Source organism: Carya illinoinensis, chromosome 7, assembly GCF_018687715.1.
Source record: "Carya illinoinensis cultivar Pawnee chromosome 7, C.illinoinensisPawnee_v1, whole genome shotgun sequence".
Lineage (NCBI taxonomy): Eukaryota > Viridiplantae > Streptophyta > Magnoliopsida > Fagales > Juglandaceae > Carya > Carya illinoinensis.
In genome coordinates, this window is record NC_056758.1 from 37789139 (window position 1) to 37806977 (window position 17839).

At 35.1% G+C, this 17839-nt stretch overlaps 4 protein-coding genes across 7 annotated transcripts in view; 2 read left to right on the plus strand and 2 right to left on the minus strand.

Annotated features, from left to right (window-relative positions):
* Positions 1–578: 578 nt before the first annotated feature.
* LOC122314779 lies at positions 579–1675 on the plus strand. Its single transcript, XM_043130365.1, has 2 exons — positions 579–888; positions 1006–1675. Exon 2 carries the CDS (start codon positions 1078–1080, stop codon positions 1528–1530), a length of 453 nt encoding a protein of 150 aa, XP_042986299.1. The 5' UTR covers positions 579–888; positions 1006–1077; the 3' UTR covers positions 1531–1675.
* A 3239-nt stretch (positions 1676–4914) lies between these two features.
* Positions 4915–10024, plus strand: LOC122316453 (serine carboxypeptidase-like 2). Its single transcript, XM_043132976.1, has 14 exons — positions 4915–5233; positions 5398–5543; positions 6170–6246; positions 6380–6502; positions 6667–6769; positions 7050–7087; positions 7556–7657; positions 7777–7863; positions 8203–8364; positions 8662–8733; positions 8829–8953; positions 9380–9493; positions 9595–9640; positions 9734–10024. Exons 1-14 carry the CDS (start codon positions 5022–5024, stop codon positions 9815–9817), a joined length of 1491 nt encoding a protein of 496 aa, XP_042988910.1. The 5' UTR covers positions 4915–5021; the 3' UTR covers positions 9818–10024.
* A 1156-nt stretch (positions 10025–11180) lies between these two features.
* Positions 11181–15210, minus strand: LOC122316454 (U-box domain-containing protein 30-like). 2 transcript variants are annotated; one of them, XM_043132978.1, is made up of 3 exons: positions 15044–15210; positions 12750–14623; positions 11181–11629 (listed from the first exon to the last, which is right to left on the minus strand). In XM_043132978.1, the coding sequence occupies exon 2, from the start codon at positions 14218–14220 to the stop codon at positions 12865–12867; it is 1356 nt and encodes a 451-aa protein (XP_042988912.1). In that variant the 5' UTR covers positions 14221–14623; positions 15044–15210; the 3' UTR covers positions 11181–11629; positions 12750–12864. The 2 variants fall into 2 exon arrangements, with proteins under 2 accessions (XP_042988912.1, XP_042988911.1); XM_043132977.1 differs by lacking the exon at positions 15044–15210 and adding an exon at positions 14842–14998.
* A 1299-nt stretch (positions 15211–16509) lies between these two features.
* Positions 16510–17839, minus strand: part of LOC122314718 (calcium-transporting ATPase 3, endoplasmic reticulum-type) — a 54082-nt gene continuing 52752 nt past the window's right edge. For all 3 annotated transcript variants that reach the window (XM_043130276.1, XM_043130275.1, XM_043130278.1), the window contains 2 exons: positions 17525–17573; positions 16510–16990 (listed from right to left, as the gene is read on the minus strand). In XM_043130276.1, the coding sequence (XP_042986210.1) occupies positions 16923–16990; positions 17525–17573 (117 nt within the window). In that variant the 3' untranslated portion in view covers positions 16510–16922. The remainder of the gene's footprint in view (positions 16991–17524; positions 17574–17839) is intronic.

Genomic DNA, 17839 nt, shown 5'->3' on the forward strand with positions numbered 1-17839 from the left:
TCTAAAAAAATGTGGGAACACGTTACAAATTAAATACAAAGTTTTTCTATGAATTACGAGCAGGTTGCACAGAGAAGGCAGTGCGCTGAAAGTCAGAAACTTGTCGATACGGAGATTGATTAACTTCTTCAATTATGACGAGGTTGATTTTCTTACAGCGAAGTGTAGTGTGAATCCTTCTTTACGCAAGGTATTTTATTTTATTTTATTTTAAAGAAAATTTTTCTTGTTATTCTTATACTTCTTATATTACATTTATTTTATTTATTTTTTTATTTTTTTATAATAAATATGTAGTGTGTGAATAATAAATAGAATAATTTAATTAATTTAATAAGAATAAAATAAAATAAAAAATAAAAAAATAAAAAATAATATTTTAATATATAAAAATATATAGTGTGGAATGTTGTATAGCATTCTCTTGTTCTGAATTTACCCTTACGATGTTGATCGATCATTCCGACGATTTCCTTGACGATGTACGTGTGATTTATTGACACGTCTCATCCTTATCTTCTTTCTTTTTCGTGTTACCTACTTCACACGCCCTTAGTGCTCACTTCAGCTTATGGCTGATTTTCACGCATTTGGCAGCAATCAATTTACAAGCAAAAAATTGGCCTCAAAGGGGCCAACGTGATTGCGAGGGTCGCCTACAGTTAATCAAATTGTCGAGTGCGTGAACTTTTTTTGTTCTTATCTCCGGTTTTCTTAATTCTTATACGCCTTCGCACCTAGATTCTATTCCACCAATCACCATGTTCTTCGATATTCGCACCCGGATTCTATTCAATCCAACCTGCTTCTACAAAATCCAGTCTTCCACTCCCACTGCGTCCCAATTAATTACCTGCTTCCCCTCTCTCTAGCTAGTTTCGCGAGAAGGTTCTCTCTCCTAATCCATTTGTCTAAAACTACGCGTTCAGACCTTTGTTCACTTCCTGAATCTTCTTCATAGATGGTTTAGTCTGCATTAATCGTTTTAGCTTTTTGTTTCTGCAGTTCGTTTCATTTTATTCCAAGCGTAAATATTCCTTCTGTCACTTATATCTCTTTAGCTTGAGAAGCGGAAGAATGAGATCAAGGAAGGGAAAGTACCAAAACAAGTTCGTGCGGTTTCTAACGACACCCATTAGGATTCTGGGCAAAGCAAGAGACATTTACGTGCGACGCATCACAGACTGCGCCACAGGAGTCAGCTACGGCCAGGCCATGGGCTGCTCGGCCGCGTTACCGAAGAGTTTCAGTGTCAGCTCGTCGAGGTCTAACGATGGTGAAGATTTACGAGAGCTTATAAGAGCTGCCTCTGTTCGGACTTTGATCGAGAGGATTGACATGGATGTGATTCTAAAGCAGCAGGGGGCGGCGAATCCCACGGGATCCAAGGGGTTGCCCAAGTGCTCTAGCGTCGGCATGGGCAAGATTGATGAAGACAGGCCCTGTGATTTTGGTGTTGGGGCGAAGGCGGATTTGCTGTATCCAAGAAGCAGAAGCTACGCTGTCACAAATACAAGCTCTGTGTACTGATCCCTCCTTACGCAGACAGCATCTCGTGCGAGGGATTGCATGTTTGGGATTGCAGTAATTAAGAATTGCCCCCATCTTTTGTAATATAGGAGGTGAACGAAATCTAATTTTTTTTAATGGAATCCTTTGTCCTTTTGGAGACTTATCAATAGCTATCAAATTGGATTATTCATCACCCCCTACCACCCCCGATCAACCCCAACCTCTTCCTGAAAATCATTATCAAAAAGAAAATGAAGGTCGTGTGTCAAGGCAATAATGAATCTGCAAAATGGAGTTGCTTTCAACCTCCGGCCTGGGACGTGGGGGTAAACATGAAAATGTCCAGACTTAAAGCATTGATATACTGTTGATGCTTTTGGGTTAGGTAATGAGATTATGAGAGTATTGGCTTCACTCTTTCACGTATCTGTGAATGGGATCTTAGTAATTTAAATATTTTAGAATGATTTTAATAAATTACAATTACAACATTAACTATTTATTTAAAATATGAACTTATATATTTATATATATATTTATATGAGATTTGAGTCTTTTTTAATATATAGTTACAATTCTACCCAACTAGACTGATTGCCGCCTGGCCACTCAGAAGGATTTGAAGAATTGTTTTGTCCCTCAAATATTCATAACTCCTTAGGCCCTTTGATTGTTGAGATACTTTTATCTTATTTGATCATTTTTATTTTATCTCATCTTAACCTTTAAATATTATTTAAATATATACTTTTTAATTTCAAAATTTAATCTTTTTAATCTAATAATTACATTTTATTTCAAAATTTCAAATAAAATATAAAAAATAATTGAACTTTTTAAAATTTTAAAATAAAAATTATATTAAAAAATTATATTAACAGTATTTTACTTTATAATATTTTTATTTAAATTTTCTCTTCAATTTCTTAAAATTCTATAAAATATCTTAATTCTAAATATTTTATTATTATTTACAATTTTTTTTTATCTCATTTTAACATCCAAACAGGATATTATTCTTAAAAGAAAAATTTTGAATGTTAGGCCCACATCTTTTTCACTATTTAAATATGTGATTTTATTTTATTACCTTCTTTTATTTTATATTTAAAAAATTCTAATGTGTAGAATGTGAAACTACTGTATAGTATGTCTGTTCTTAAAACCATGAAGCACTCGGCAAGTAATTCCAACTTCCAAGTCTTGATTATCTTTAATTTTCGGTGTAGAAAAAGGAGAGAGAGAGAGAAGAAAGCTGGTACCATTATCTATCAAGTAGTACCGTGATGGTAACTTATCCGCTTGGCCAGCTATGTCACAAACGACATTCTCCTATTTCTATGCCGAATGATGTTCGCTTTGATCCAAATATGTCGAAGGATCGCCATCGAGCCCATAGTTTGATGCCAACACCACACCGAATGACGAGTCTTGTATTATTTGTTAACATGTAAGTATAGAAAATATTTAAAAAAAAAAAGTAAAACGTGATGGGCTTAGAGCCCAATATTCATTGAGTCCTGGGGCCTAATTATCTGGAACCGCAAGGTTTGCAAGCAGATATCCACTAAAGTAATAGCCCAATTAAGGACAAGTCCTAATGTGAAATAGTAAGTTAGTAACAGAGGGCGTGAAGATTAGGGGTGTCAATATGTCACAAGACCCGTTAATCCAATACGAACACGACACGATAATAGCGGGTTAGGGTTTAATCTTAATAGATTCGGGTAAAAACGGGTTGACCCGTTAAGACACGATTGCTTAACGGGTTAATAATGGGTTAACCCTTTTTGACCCGTTATGACACGTTAAGAAAGTTAAAGTTACAATTATACCCTTATATCTAAAAATAAAATTGTTAGAATTTCAATTTCGATATTTTTATTATTTGGATTGTAGTTTTGGACTTATAATTAGTTTTATAATTTTTATAGATATTGTAATTTTAACATTTATATAAAATTATGCTAAATTTAATCAGGTTAAAAAGGTTAATTTTGGGCCTATTCAACTCATTTACATAAATAGTTTAAAATGAGTTGTATTGTGTGGTATTAACCTATTTCGTAATATTTTCTTAATTTATTTGTTTACTTATAAAAATAAACATATTTCGTAATATTTATTAATGGGTCAAAACGGGTTGACACTACACGACCCGTTATGTTAATGGGTCGTATTAGGATTTGAGATTTTGACACGATAAGCTTAACGGGTCGGGTTAGGGTTGACCTATATGACCCGTTAACACGATTTGACACGACACGAACACGATCTGTTAACACGATTTGACACCCCTAGTGAAGATAAATGACATACAGCCTACAGGAAATGAAAGATGGAGGACAAGCGTCACAAGCATCCACTGAGCTCATGGTAACGGTGTTACCTGCATCCTGCAACACAAAACATTGCAGTTCATAGAATTATTTTATAATACTTGTGAAAAGGCATGAAAAAAGACATCACTTGTGGAAAAAACATCTATCACTGTTTTTTAGTCAGTTTGGAAAATTCAATTGAAATACGATTGCTGGCAATGAAGGATAAAGCTTGAAATAAATAAAATGTAAGATATTAATTAATTCATTTTATTTGTGAATTATGACAAAATCATTGCGTCAATATCTTCTAATTGCCTTGACTAGTCACTTTGACAAAAATAAATATCGAACTCTGGAAAATTGCCTTAACTAGTTATACAAGTATTTTTTTTTTTTTTTTAAGGAGAAGTAATACCGCTATAAAAAAATTTTGCAAAAGTAAATTCTTTAATCAAAATGTCTTAATATGATGTATTATATCTATTTTATAATAAAAATAATTTTATAATCTAACGTACTATATCAATTAATATTACATTGAATTTATTTTTATAAAATGTTGGATGAAACATTTCTATTTTTCCAACCGGGTGACATTGGCAAGTGTGAAGGAAAGGAGAATTTGGCCACGGACCTCCAAGGATTTTAGAAAAACATATTAAAAAGGTATTTATAATTACTTGTTATATATTTTAGGTTTTTTAATATTTAAAGATATCAGAAAGCACGAAAAAGTCGACACCTTGCCAATTAAACACTCAAGATCTCATCACATGCATTGAAATGTTTTCATCACTCGATCGTAAAATATCTATCAGACATTATTAGATACCTCGCAGCTTATTCCTTATCAAAGCTAGGTTTGTCGGGAATGCATTTCATTTCTACTTTCGCAATCGAGATGCATTGTTGTAGCCTCGGCTTTTTTGTTGTTGCATTCATTATATCCTTTTCCCAATTGTATATAAATATATGTCGCATATGCACATAAAATGGGACCGCTCATTTGCAGATTGTCTTTTCTTAATTCGTAAGAACATATACAGCCATATTAATATTTCGGCTTCGATGGCTACGTACATAGCTATCCGCCTCACCATAAACCACTCGTTTTGGCCCCCAGGCCACTCCCTTATCAACATCCATTCATGTTCTTTATGGCTTTTATTAATTAGCCTCAAGACGATGACCATGGACGTCCTCAAAAGACCTCCAAAACCAAGTGCATTAACGATGTTTGGTTCAATTTGTATTCATTCTCTTCGGTTTTGCATGTTAATGGCTCTTCTTCTTCTGCATCTTTTACAAGTTTGCTCGGAGCTTGCATCCTCTGGAGGCTCGATGGTTAAGTTTCTTCCTGGTTTCCACGGACCTCTTCCTTTCGAGCTTGAAACTGGGTGAGTTTGAGGCAGTCTCTGCCTGCGTGCGTGTATATATATATGTATGTATATATCCGGTTATAAAAGACGTCTTTTATAGCTGTCTTTTTTTATTTGAAGCAAAAGATCATGCCATATAAATTCGAATACGATGTGACGTCAATTTGTATGAATAATGTTAGATATGTGGGAGTGGGTGAATCAGAGGATGTGCAGCTCTTCTACTACTTTGTTAAGTCGGAGAGAAATCCTGAAGAGGACCCCATCCTGCTCTGGTTAACCGGTGGCCCTGGTTGCTCTGCTTGGTCTGGTCTCGTGTTTGAAATAGGTGAGAGAAGCTAGACGTGCGTAGACATGTACCAGTGCTTTCAAATTCTGCTTCTGTGATGTATCTATGTTTTGTATTTTTTTACTTATTTTGGCTTCGTTTGTACTTAAAAATATCTCAAAATCATTTTAGAATATTAAATAATGGTGAAATAATTTATATATAAATAAATAATCATATAATAGTATAGTGAATAGTAATAAATTATTTATAAATAATAATAAAGGTGTCTGGTAACATTCCGTTGCCAAACACAGCCATGTACAAGGAACGAAAGTTTGTACAACAAATTTTTCTTAAAAACATACTGTTCATTTAAGTGAAAATAAGAGGATGGATCATCCCAGTTTGTACAGGGAGCTCAGATCTGCATGCAGAATTATAATAATCATAAAAAATCATTTAAAACCATATGATGATCCTCTGAGATGATAGGCCGTTCGGGTAAACTTAAGTGGGTCCATATTCCATTTCCTGCCAATTGGTGGGTGCGGAGTCATGATTAGTGGGAGAGTAATCATTCATAAATAAAAAAATTAATATATCGATCGATCACCCATGCAGTTAGATGATCATCAAGACCATTGAATAGAACAAAAAAAGTTGATTATCTCTCGATTTTGTAGGTCCATTGAATTTTAAGATGGAGGAGTACAATGGAAGCCTGCCGGAGTTGGTCATAAATCCATATTCATGGACAAAGGTGAAAATATTTTCCTATTACTGGGGCAAAGTTTCCCGGAATTTGTTTTGCATTTTAACGTACGTACAGACACACACACACACATATATAAGGATGTTTTGGAAGGTGATCGTGCATGATTAATGCATGGCAGGCATCTAGCGTAATATTTGTGGACTCGCCTGTTGGCACTGGATTTTCGTATGCAAAAACTCCAGGTGGTTACCTGACGGGGGACTTCAAGCAAGTAGACCACCTCCATCAATTTCTCATCAAGGTATATTTCCAGCGTGTGTGTGTATATATATATATGCATATGCAATTACTAGATAGATCTCAGGTCCTGCTTGTGGAGGACTGTTGCAATATTAGAATATAAAAATTATTAATTGCCCCCCTTCTTATTATATATTGTTGTTGATGTCTGCATACGTTTTGTAGTGGCTGGTTGATCATCCAGAATTTGTCTCGAACCCAGTCTACGTTGGTGGGGATTCGTACTCGGGCATTCCCATTCCAATCTTGGCGCAAAAAATCTCAAATGGTATATATTTATATATATATATATATATCATGACTTTAAAGGATCATAACCCTTGCATGCATGAAGTACTGGGTTGGGCATGTTTGTAACAGTTTCATCTGCAAACAAACAGGAGTAGTACTGTTTCTTTGTTTTAATGAAATTAACAAGCACGCGTGAAGCATTTTATTGACTTAAATAGTGACTAGATTTCAAACTTTAATAATTCACAGCATCTGCATGCATGCATCCTTATAATATGACATTATGACTGATTCTCAAGTTCTATATTGACTTGCAGGAATTGAAGAAGGTATTGAACCATTGATAAACCTCCAGGTCTCTGATCGATTTCTCATGTCCTCTCCCTCGGCCTCCTGATCATGTTTAGGAAAATGAAAAATAACATGAACAGAGAAAACCCATGAAGTCCATTTGAACTATATATATATATATATATCAAAATAGAAAATTAATCTATTTAGAAACATTATTTTTCACACACCCAACATACCATTGATGTGAAAGCTTTTAACATCAATTATGCTAAAAAATGATTGGCACTTAATTTTTTTAAAATTATAATAATTCCACTATAAGTGATGTCCTAACTCACTGGTTTTTAGATAGTAAAACTCTGTGTAAATAATGTCCAAATCAGTCATTGAAATTAATAAAAGGTGCATGAATGCCAATTGCCAAATGCTGCCAATTAAACATTAATGTACAAGTTATATATGGTATTTAATGGATCATGGACTTAATCAGTTGCCAATTAATCGAGATGTACTTCTGAATTGACTGCAGGGATACTTGTTGGGGAATCCCCTAACAGATCCAAGTACAGATGGCAATTCAGCAATCCCCCACGCTCACGGTCTGGGACTCATTTCTGATGAACTCTACGAGGTAAAATTATTATAATAATCTTCCAAAAGCCCACAGTTACGTACGAGTAATCCAGTTCTCCATCATGAACGAACGTTACATACGGACGTAGGGATTTTTAACTATGACATTTTGTTCAGTCATTGAAGAGAAGTTGTGGAGGAGACTATGCATATATAGATCCCGGAAATGCAGAATGTTCGAAAGATATTCAGGCCTTCTATGCGGTATGGCTTATCCTATTAATACATATTTTCTAACAAACAATACTACGTATAGTTATTTTTATATATATTTTATACATTTTATTGATGTTATTAGTTATATCAATTTTTTTAATACATAATTAATTATATTAATAAAATATATAAAAAATTATATAAAAATAACTGTAAAAGAAATTTTTAATTTTTAATATTTATGAGCACGTCTACCGTTCTGTACCCTGCCGTAGAATTAATTCAAATATTGTTGTCACAATGCAGACGAGTGTGTACTTACATCTTATAAATATATTTGTTATTTTATCATATATTAATATTGGTATGTATTATTATTTTTGTCAGTGTGTTTCAGCACTTAATACGGCGCAGATTTTGGAACCTCTGTGCGGTTTCGCTTCTCCTAAGCCACAAGCTATGTTTGGTAAAAGAAGATCCCTTTATGAAAATGTCAAGGCATTCCTGGACCCCATCCCGGACCCATCAGTTCCCGTACTCGGCTGTCGTGTAACTCCGCATCCTCTTTAATGCTAGCTAGTCACATGCTAAATATATAAGTATTAAATAAATTTTTTATAAAGAGATAAATCTCATAAAGAAAAAAAATATATATATATATATATATATGCAAAATTTATATATTTGAAACTTATATATACTATTATTCTTTTAAAAGCATCGATATGATATTAATTAATTGGTTAAAATTTTTCATTCTTTGCAATTACATTTTTGGACTCATCTTCTGCGACTGCACCTATAGACTTATGGATTTATATTTTTTGGTTTTTTGTTGGGCCGAAGACTTATGGATATTTGCTTTCGGGTTATTGGGCTAACGACGATGGTGTCCGCAAAGCAATCAACATACGCGAGGTATAAGAATTTGATCACTCTCAAGTCTCAACAGGTGAGTAGCCAGAAAACATGAGTCAAAGAAGAAATAAAGAGTAAAGAGCTCCGTTTTGCAGGGAAGTATAGGGGAATGGCAACGTTGCAATTATGCATTGAGTTTACGATATACACAAGATGTTCGCAGCAGTTATGACTATCACGTTAACCTGAGTATTAAAGGCTACCGTTCTTTGATATACAGGTGACATCTCCTCCTCAACTTCCTCATCTTCTTCTTTTTAGTAAAGATAACATTATCTGAACACAATTTATAAAATTACTATTTATTCTAAAAGTTTAACATAATGAAAAGAGATAGATTTTATTATTTATATTTTTAATACTTCTCTCACGTGTGACTTAATATAAAAAGGGTTCGACACATGAAATACTTGTATTGTATAGAATCAAGGTTCGAAGTTAAAAGTATGCTCTAATACTATGTGAAATTATCATTTATCTTGAAAGTTTAAATTAATAAAAAAAGTAAATTTTATTATTTATATTTAACAAAAAAAAAAAAAAACTAACTTATAGGGATTGAGATGGAGTATTATTTTTGGATGTAACTATAGCACATCGATACAATTCTCTCTCATTATTCCAAATAAATTGTAATTATTCGCAGCGGTGATCATGACATCACTGTGTCGTTCTTTGGGACTCAAGCCTGGATTAGATCTTTAAACTACACCATTGTCGACGACTGGAGGCCGTGGACCATCCACGGCCAAGTTGTTGGGTAAATCCCTAACTTTTTAAATGTTTTGTCTGTTCTCTATTTTGTTGAAATTACATAGACAGCAAGTAATAAAAGAAGTACGAATAATTTGGCATGAGCAGGTACACAAGGACCTATTCCAACAGGATGACATTCACAACTGTGAAGGCAAGGAAAACTAAATAAGTTTACATTGTACTTGGGGGCTTTATTACGAATGTTAATAATTTTGCACTGTCGTTGGGATTTATATGCAAGCAGGGTGGAGGGCACACAGCACCCGAGTACAAGCCTGAAGAATGTTTAGCCATGTTCAAAAGGTGGATATCTCACGAATCTTTGTGATCATCTCCAGCCGCGCGCACTGGCACAGCCATGCATGCATATGCCATTTCGACCCGTTACAAAGACAAATAATTTAGAGAAAATACCAAAATTGTTCACCAACAGTACTGGATTAGCATTAATACTAGGAAACTTGTTGGGCAAAACTATAATGCGACCCTATATCTTATAAATAATACCCATCTGACTTGATTGTCGTTACAGCTACATGCTGGCGAGACTCTTTCCCAGTACCACTTATTTAATATTCTCTTTTTGCAAAATATATATTATTTTTTGGAATGGTTTTCATTAAAGGTGTCTAGGAACCGATAAAACCAGCCGGCACAGAAGGGAAACCGTCGTCGAGGTCAAAACTGATATAGAATCAGTTGGCAGACGATGGAAATTTGATGAAACCACTGTCGGCCAGTTCGATCCTGATTTGAACCAGCCGAACTGGCCAATATAATATATATTAATTAAAATGATGCCATTTCATTTAAATGAAACAGAGTTTACACATACTGTTTAAAAAAAAAATTAAAGTGAAACAATGATGTCGTTTAGAATTATGATTTGAATAAATCCCTCACTCCCTCTTCTTTTCCCAATCTCATTTCTCTCTCTCTCTCTCTCTCTCTCTCTCTCTCTCTCTCTTCGCATGGCTACAACCTCTATTTCCTCTATAAGTTCCTCTTCGAACAATCTAGATAAAGATTTCATGACAGACAATAGGTGTATGTGAATCTTGGCAAACAAAAAGATTTCTTCCATAAGTTCCTTTATTTCCTCTTCATTAGTTCATCTCTGTAAGTTCCTCTTCGACCTTGATAAATCAATAGTGTTTGTGAATCTATGATGATTGCATTCAAGTGTTGAGTTAGAGTAGGTAACCTAGAACGATTTCATGGCAAACAACAGGCATAGTCGTTGACGTTCTCTCCATTCTCTCTCTCTCATCACCCACTGGGCGACACTAGTGAACCGATCAGATTAATGCTGAGAGCGACATAGTCGGTTTTCTCCCACTTCACCAGTAAGTTTCAATTGAGATTTGGACATTTTCTCCTTATCGGTGCGGTTTCGGTTTTGGACCAAAACCACATCAAGATATCTTCGATTTTCAGCCTTTAGTTTTTTTTTTTTTTTTTTCACTTCACCAACCGTCTCGCTGGTTAGTCCTCACACAACGGTCAGTTTGAAAATACATCCAGAGATATGAAGGCATGCTACGAGTGGAACTTCTTGTTCACTAACAATGTAACAGAGAAAAGCAGAAAGAGGTAAAGAAATCTATTAAAACCTGTTTGAAAAATAAAAACCTGTTTATCAAACCCGGCAATAAAAATAACAAGATACTATATAGAGTAGCATCTGATCATGCGAAAAAAAATGAAAGCACTGGAAATTGAGCTTATAAAAAGAATAGAACGTTAAGACAGGAGTTTCCTAATATTTAAGACCATGAATACTTTACATTAAAATGTAACATGTAAATAAATAAATTAAGATGATGCCTAAAGTCCCCAAGATTAAAGGCCCCTCCTATTTCTCATATGGTACAATATATTATGGCATCTTGCGGATAAGGTTGCTCACAAATTACAGAGAGATGAAAGTAAATACAGTAGATACATGCCCAATGGAGTGTGCTTGATGTCCCTATCAGGGATGATAGGGAGTAGGCACGTAAAGGATTTTTATTTCCTTTGTGATTAAGAATTTGTGCAAAACTTTTAAGTAAAAAGGTTCAACGTCTTACTTATCACGAACTTTCCTTTTTGGAAGTAGATCGATCATTCCTTCTAAATCTGAAATTGAACCTTACACCTACAACAAGAGGAACAGCCATCAGTGAAACTATCTAATAAATGATATCCACTCCAACAAGTGCTTTTACAAACCAATCACAACAACTAATTGAGGCAATGCACAAATAGTTTCAATCATCGATTTCGTCAAAAATATTTCTAAAGAAAAAATTCTACATTAAAGCCTTACACCGCACACCTACATGTGATTTGTCATTTTTGTTCTTCTATTTTAATGCTTAAATATGTGTTTAAATAGAAGGGCAAAAATGACAAATCACATGTTGGTTTGGTGGAGGCGTATGGTGTAAGGCTTCATTGTAGCATTTCTCATTTCTAAGTACTTAGTAATTTAAATCACATAACTTTAACTTTGCTATTTCCATTCTTTTTTGGTCTCCTCTCAAGGTAACTACAATTCTTTTATTAGTTCCTAACAAATATGATTTTTTTATAGGTTTTTATACTATCTTACATCAAAAAACACACAGTCTCTGTCTCAACTATGGTTACGTCTCATAAAATGACAGGCAAATCAAGAGAATAAGAGCCTGATGGTGCATTATACAAGTGCTGGTTTATTTTAGTTCCTTTTGTTTTCATCCAAGCCTGAGCAGATTTTTATTTCTGGATAAAGTCCAAGCATGAGCAGATTTAAAGTTAAGGATGCCAAACAATGAACCATTAAGAAAAATAGATATGGGTGTCCATGGTTTTTCGTTCAAAGCCAAACAATCTCTACAAACTTGACAGTAGGACTCAGTGATACAAACTCACAAACCCCTTCAAACCAATCAGGAAAGTAGAAGGGAAAGGGACCATTTAAAAGTAACAAAATTTACTTGGATAAAGGACAAAATTATAATTCATGCTTGTAAAAGTTTCCTGCCCACTGTTTCCAGATTGGAACAATCAGCAACCAGTTTCAAGATTGGTACTAGAGTTCTCAAACAAAATAGACCAACTGAAACTTGCTGGGGCTCATTGGAAATATCAGGGTAAACGGCCGGGGATATAGACAAAGGATTTAAACCTATGCAATAAACAATATAGAACTCAATCCACCTTTTATGCTGCTTCTTAAATTGAAACTAACCAATAGAATCTAATTTCTTAGTATACACAAGAGGAAAGGATACCTCAGAAACCAAATGAATCTGAGCCTCAAATCAGCAGCTCCAACCAGTCCTTTGGTCCCCAAGGCCGAAGGGAAAAAATAAGTGAGACGTATATCAACAACTTGCCATTGTTCCTTCATTGTATCGTTCTTGTAAGCTTACACTTGGAAATGAAGATAGTAGCTGTGTAATTTAGACTACACAATTTCAAGAGCTCAGCAGACTGTTGCTTCATAACCGGATTGCAACCACTCTGAATTACAAGCAGGAGCTTAGCCGCCAAACCTGCCTCCACAGCAAGTGCAGCACATTCCTCTGGGGCAAGCTTGCAAACAGCCCACAAGATTGACAGTGCAAACTGAGTGCAGCTCTCAGACACCTTCATCATTAACCTCACCACATTCGGTATCGTGTTTGGGCAACCTTTCAAAGCCAGCCTTCCTTCTGGAAGAGTGGATAGTACCTCCAGCACATATAGAGCCAATTCCAAACACTCATTATTCAAACTGGGCAGGAGCTCAACCAATTCGGGGACTGCTCCAATGCTCACAACAGACATCCGAATGGACTCGTGAGAACAAACTGTTTTCAGTAAACTGAGACCGGCGAAGACCCCATTTGGATGTCTTTTATCCTTCACCAACCTCAACAACCCCATCAAAAGACTCAAGCTTGAGACAATCTCCGACCTAAAATCCTTCCCAACCATCAGCATTTCGATCAATTTCGTGCAATTGATCTTGGTCTCAATGGATCCCTCATTCAGCATGTCCACTGTTAACGATACCTTCGCGGGTTGTATCAAATTGGCCTTCGACTGAGAGTCGAGATCTAAATTCACAAGAATCCCAATTGCCTCCGACCCCACTGCATGCGAAGTGAAATGGCCTAACAGAGAAGAAACCAAGGCTATACCGTTATTGTCCACCACAGTCTTCTTCGCCGAAGCATGAGCAACAATGACCTGCCTCAGGTCTTTAAGAGCTTGAACTCTAGCTTGACCCTTAACCTTCTTCAGCGTCTCCAAAAGCTCCACACTTCTGCCTTGCACATCCTCCGACCTCTTCTTCATCGCAAAGTACTTCTGCGCAAACCAACTGTAAATCAGCTGGTGCAGAGTTGTGTTCGGCGTGACCGAATCGTCCCACAGATCCTGCATCGTGGTGGGGCAAGTGAAGTGGCCCAAAGATAACCATTTGAGAATGTTGGATCTCTCGTAGGTCTGGCCCGTGCAAAGGGTCACGGGGTCTTGCATCGGCTCCAAAGAGATCGGGCAGATAAACACAGAGGGAACATCTATGGGTTCGAGCTCCGCGACCATCTTCTTCAAGTCCAATTTATCGGTGATAACACCGCCGAAGGAGGCGGCATCTCCGCCCAAAATGCCATCTTTCACCGCGGTCTCCAGATCCAATACTTTCCCACCGCCGCCCAAATCGAGCTTCCCATCGCCCCCGTCTCTTCTCCGACTAGAGGGCTGGTACATCTGCATTCTGTAAAAAATCCTCTTTGGAAAATGCCTAAAGATTGACAAAGATTATTGATAAGAAAGAGAAGACAGAGACCCTTAAAATTCCAAGAGACCCATCACATCCAGAGTACAAGAAGCGCGTGCGGAAGATAAAGGAGGTAAGTGCTCTCTATCTCTCTTTCAGTCACTTGTCACTTGTCTCTCTTTCGCTCTCTCTCTCATCGACAATGCACAAGCAACAATGCCCGTCAAAGGGGACATCTTTTCTCCATCCTTGGCTTTCTTTCTCACTTTCCCTCTCTTTTGTCTTTCTTTTTCTCTCTGGTCAAAAGGGTCACATTCTTCTTCACTACCATCATCGTCATCATCAAGAAGGAAATGATGGAGTTGTAATCATCTTCCCCAATACCAAAGCTCACTTCCTCTTCAAGATCAAAGAAAAGTGTGAAATCATCAGCACCAGATCAGTGAAAAAGACGCTATCAAGAGTGAAAAAATAAGGCTACAAATTCATTATACATGAACAGTATCCACGTCTCAGATTCGCAATTAGTACATAACAAAATAAAACTGACAGATAGGCAAAGAGATTTATTTGGAACAGTATGGACACCAGAGAGTGGGAAAATTGATAAACCATACCAAGCCACCAAGAGCCCCAGAGAGAGAGAAAGAGAGCAAAGAAAAAGCTCTATCTTCTGCAGTCTCCTCCACTCCTGGTTTTCTTTTAAAGCAGGTAATCAGACTGAGAGCCTAGTAAAATGAGTTTTTTTTTTTTTTTTTTAATCTTTTCCCCTTTTTTTCAGTATTTTGTATAATTTTCTCGGGAGAAGAAAAGGACCACCTGGACGGACCGGTTATAGCCGGTGGTTCAACCCCGGATCAAGGCGCACCACACGTGCATTCCTATCCTCTCTCACTTTGATATCCGGTTGTTTCGTTGTTTTGTTTAAAATTGTGGTAGAATCTGCCGCTTGGGAGGGGATGGATAGTCTAAACTGCAGCAAAAGCCGAAGACGCAACCTGACTCGGCGGGGAGTGAGACAGAGAGTCAAAAAGAGAAAGCAAAAATATAATTGCAAATATAATTGTGTATTAATCTGTGCATTAATATGATGTGATTAATCAAAAAGTAAATTTTATTGAAAACAGTTTTAATTTAAATTTTAAGTATGAATAAATCAGTATTAATATACAGATTAGTGTGTGACTATGTTTATATATAACAAAACTCAAAAGAAAAATTGATGTTCCCAATCAAAATAATTGCTGGGTTCGAAGCCACAACGCACAAGGCATGTATTAGATTCGTCGTGGCAAGTGGCAAACCCACCCCCCAACACCACCTACGCATTTTCTCTTTGATTTTTTTTTTTCATTTTTTTAGGATATATCTTTGCACTAAATATATCAAAGAAAAGAAACAACTGTTTTTTCTAGTTATTATATATTAGTATTACGTGTTTTTATAAATTTATATATATTCGTGTTTATACATAAAACATTAGTATTAAATATTATTATTCATTAGTTATTATATAATTAGTATTAAATGTTAGTATACATTAGTGTTTATACATTAATTATTATTATACATTAGTGTTACATAGTAGTAATAGTTAATATTATAATATTTACATATACTAAATTATTATTAGTCAATTAAGCCTATTTATATTATAATATAAGAATATTATTTTATAATAATTTGCTTATACCAGTATATTATTAAATGTAAGTAACTATATAAGTTACAGTTATATAAAAAATATATAATTAATATATAAAAAATACATATATAAAAAATATATAATTAATATATAAAAAATACATATATTTTTATAAAATTTGTACAATACCGGAATCGGAGTCTGTACATTGCTACCTCCGATTCCGTCTTGACTTTTTTGATTAAAAAAACTCCAACTCCAACTTATTGTAGTCACTAGACAGTGCAGAGTTGGACGCGAAATTGAATTTTTGAATTTTTGCTAGGCCTTAAAACCATGTCGTATAATGTCTTTGCAACTCCAATACCATTGTGACTATCTGTAGATCAAAAACAAAATCACAGCTAGTGCCTGCCAGGCTCTTCACTGATACCACTTATTTTAATATTCGTTTTCTTTCAGGAAAAAAACTATTTTGGAAAGGCTTTCTTCTTCTTCTTCTTCCTTTTTTTTTTTTTTGGCTTCACCAACCGTCTCGCTGGTTAGTCCTCACACAACGGTCAGCTATCCAGAGTTATGAAGGGCATGCTACGAGTGGAACTTCTAATTCATTAACAATAATAACAGAGAAGAACAGAAATAGGTAAAGCTCTAAGAGAATAGCATATACAATAGCATCTGATCACGTGAAAACAAAAAATACAGGCACCGGACAATGAGCTTATAAAAAAAAAAAGAGGTCCCTAGTATCCAAGATCGTGACTACTTCCCACTAAAATGTAACATGTAAACAAATAAATTAAAATGATGCCTAAAATGCCCAAGAGGTCCCTCTATTTCATTATGGTACAACATATAATAATTTATGGCACCTTGTGGATAAGGTTGCTCACAAATTACAGGGAGATGAAAGTAAATACATGTAGATAACATATGGAATGAAGTGTGCTTCATGTTCCATGTCCGGGGAGATACGGAGTAAGAATGTAAAGGATTTTATTTCCTTTGTGACTATGGATTTGTGCAAAAATTTGAGCAAAACGGTTCAACGACTTACTTATCACGAACTTCCCTTTTTGGAAGTAAATCATTCCTTCTAAATCTGAAATTGAACCTTACACCTACAACAAGAGGAACAGCCCATCAGTGAAACTGTCTACTACTTTATAAACCAATCACTACATCTAATTGAAGTAATGCACAATTTCGTCCCCAAATATTCCTAAAAGAACTCAGTAATTTGAATAACATGCCTTCAACTTAGCTATTTCTTTCTTCTTTTGTTTCCTCTCAAGATAACTAAAATTCATTTATTGGTTCTTAACAATGGAAAAAGTTAATACTTTATAAAACTTAATATTTTTATTTCTGCTCATGGATTGCATGTGGACATGGACTAGTTCCAGATAAGTATCATTTGTTCAACTAAGACTCCCTTCCTTACATGATTTCTTCTTCATATCGAGAGATGAAGCAATTACGTCACTGAAAAAAGTCATTTCTGTTTATAAAACTATCTAGCATTTCTGTTTATAGATGATTATTAATACATTAAAAGACACAAAAATCCCAACCGCACGAGTACTTGAGACAAAGAAACTAAGTGCATTTGATCAAAGATTAAAACAATAAAGGCCAGATAAAAGAACATATACCATTGGAATTTCTAGAGAAGAACTTCAGCACCTCATCAATCAAAATAACCTACAGCAGATTTATAGAGAAGCTTTAATATATGCAGAAAAAAATGGATATTGGCAGAGGAATTGAAGCCTTTAGAAGTGTTAATTTAGCATCGCTGTTCAAATGATATATTAATAACCCAACCACACATATAGCATATAATTTAATTCACTGATAATTTGTTTTATAATACACAGTAGGAATATTTTGTTTTATCGATCTATATTTCTACACATACATATTCTTAGATGATATTTAAGAGACTTTATTTTAACAGGTCCACTCTT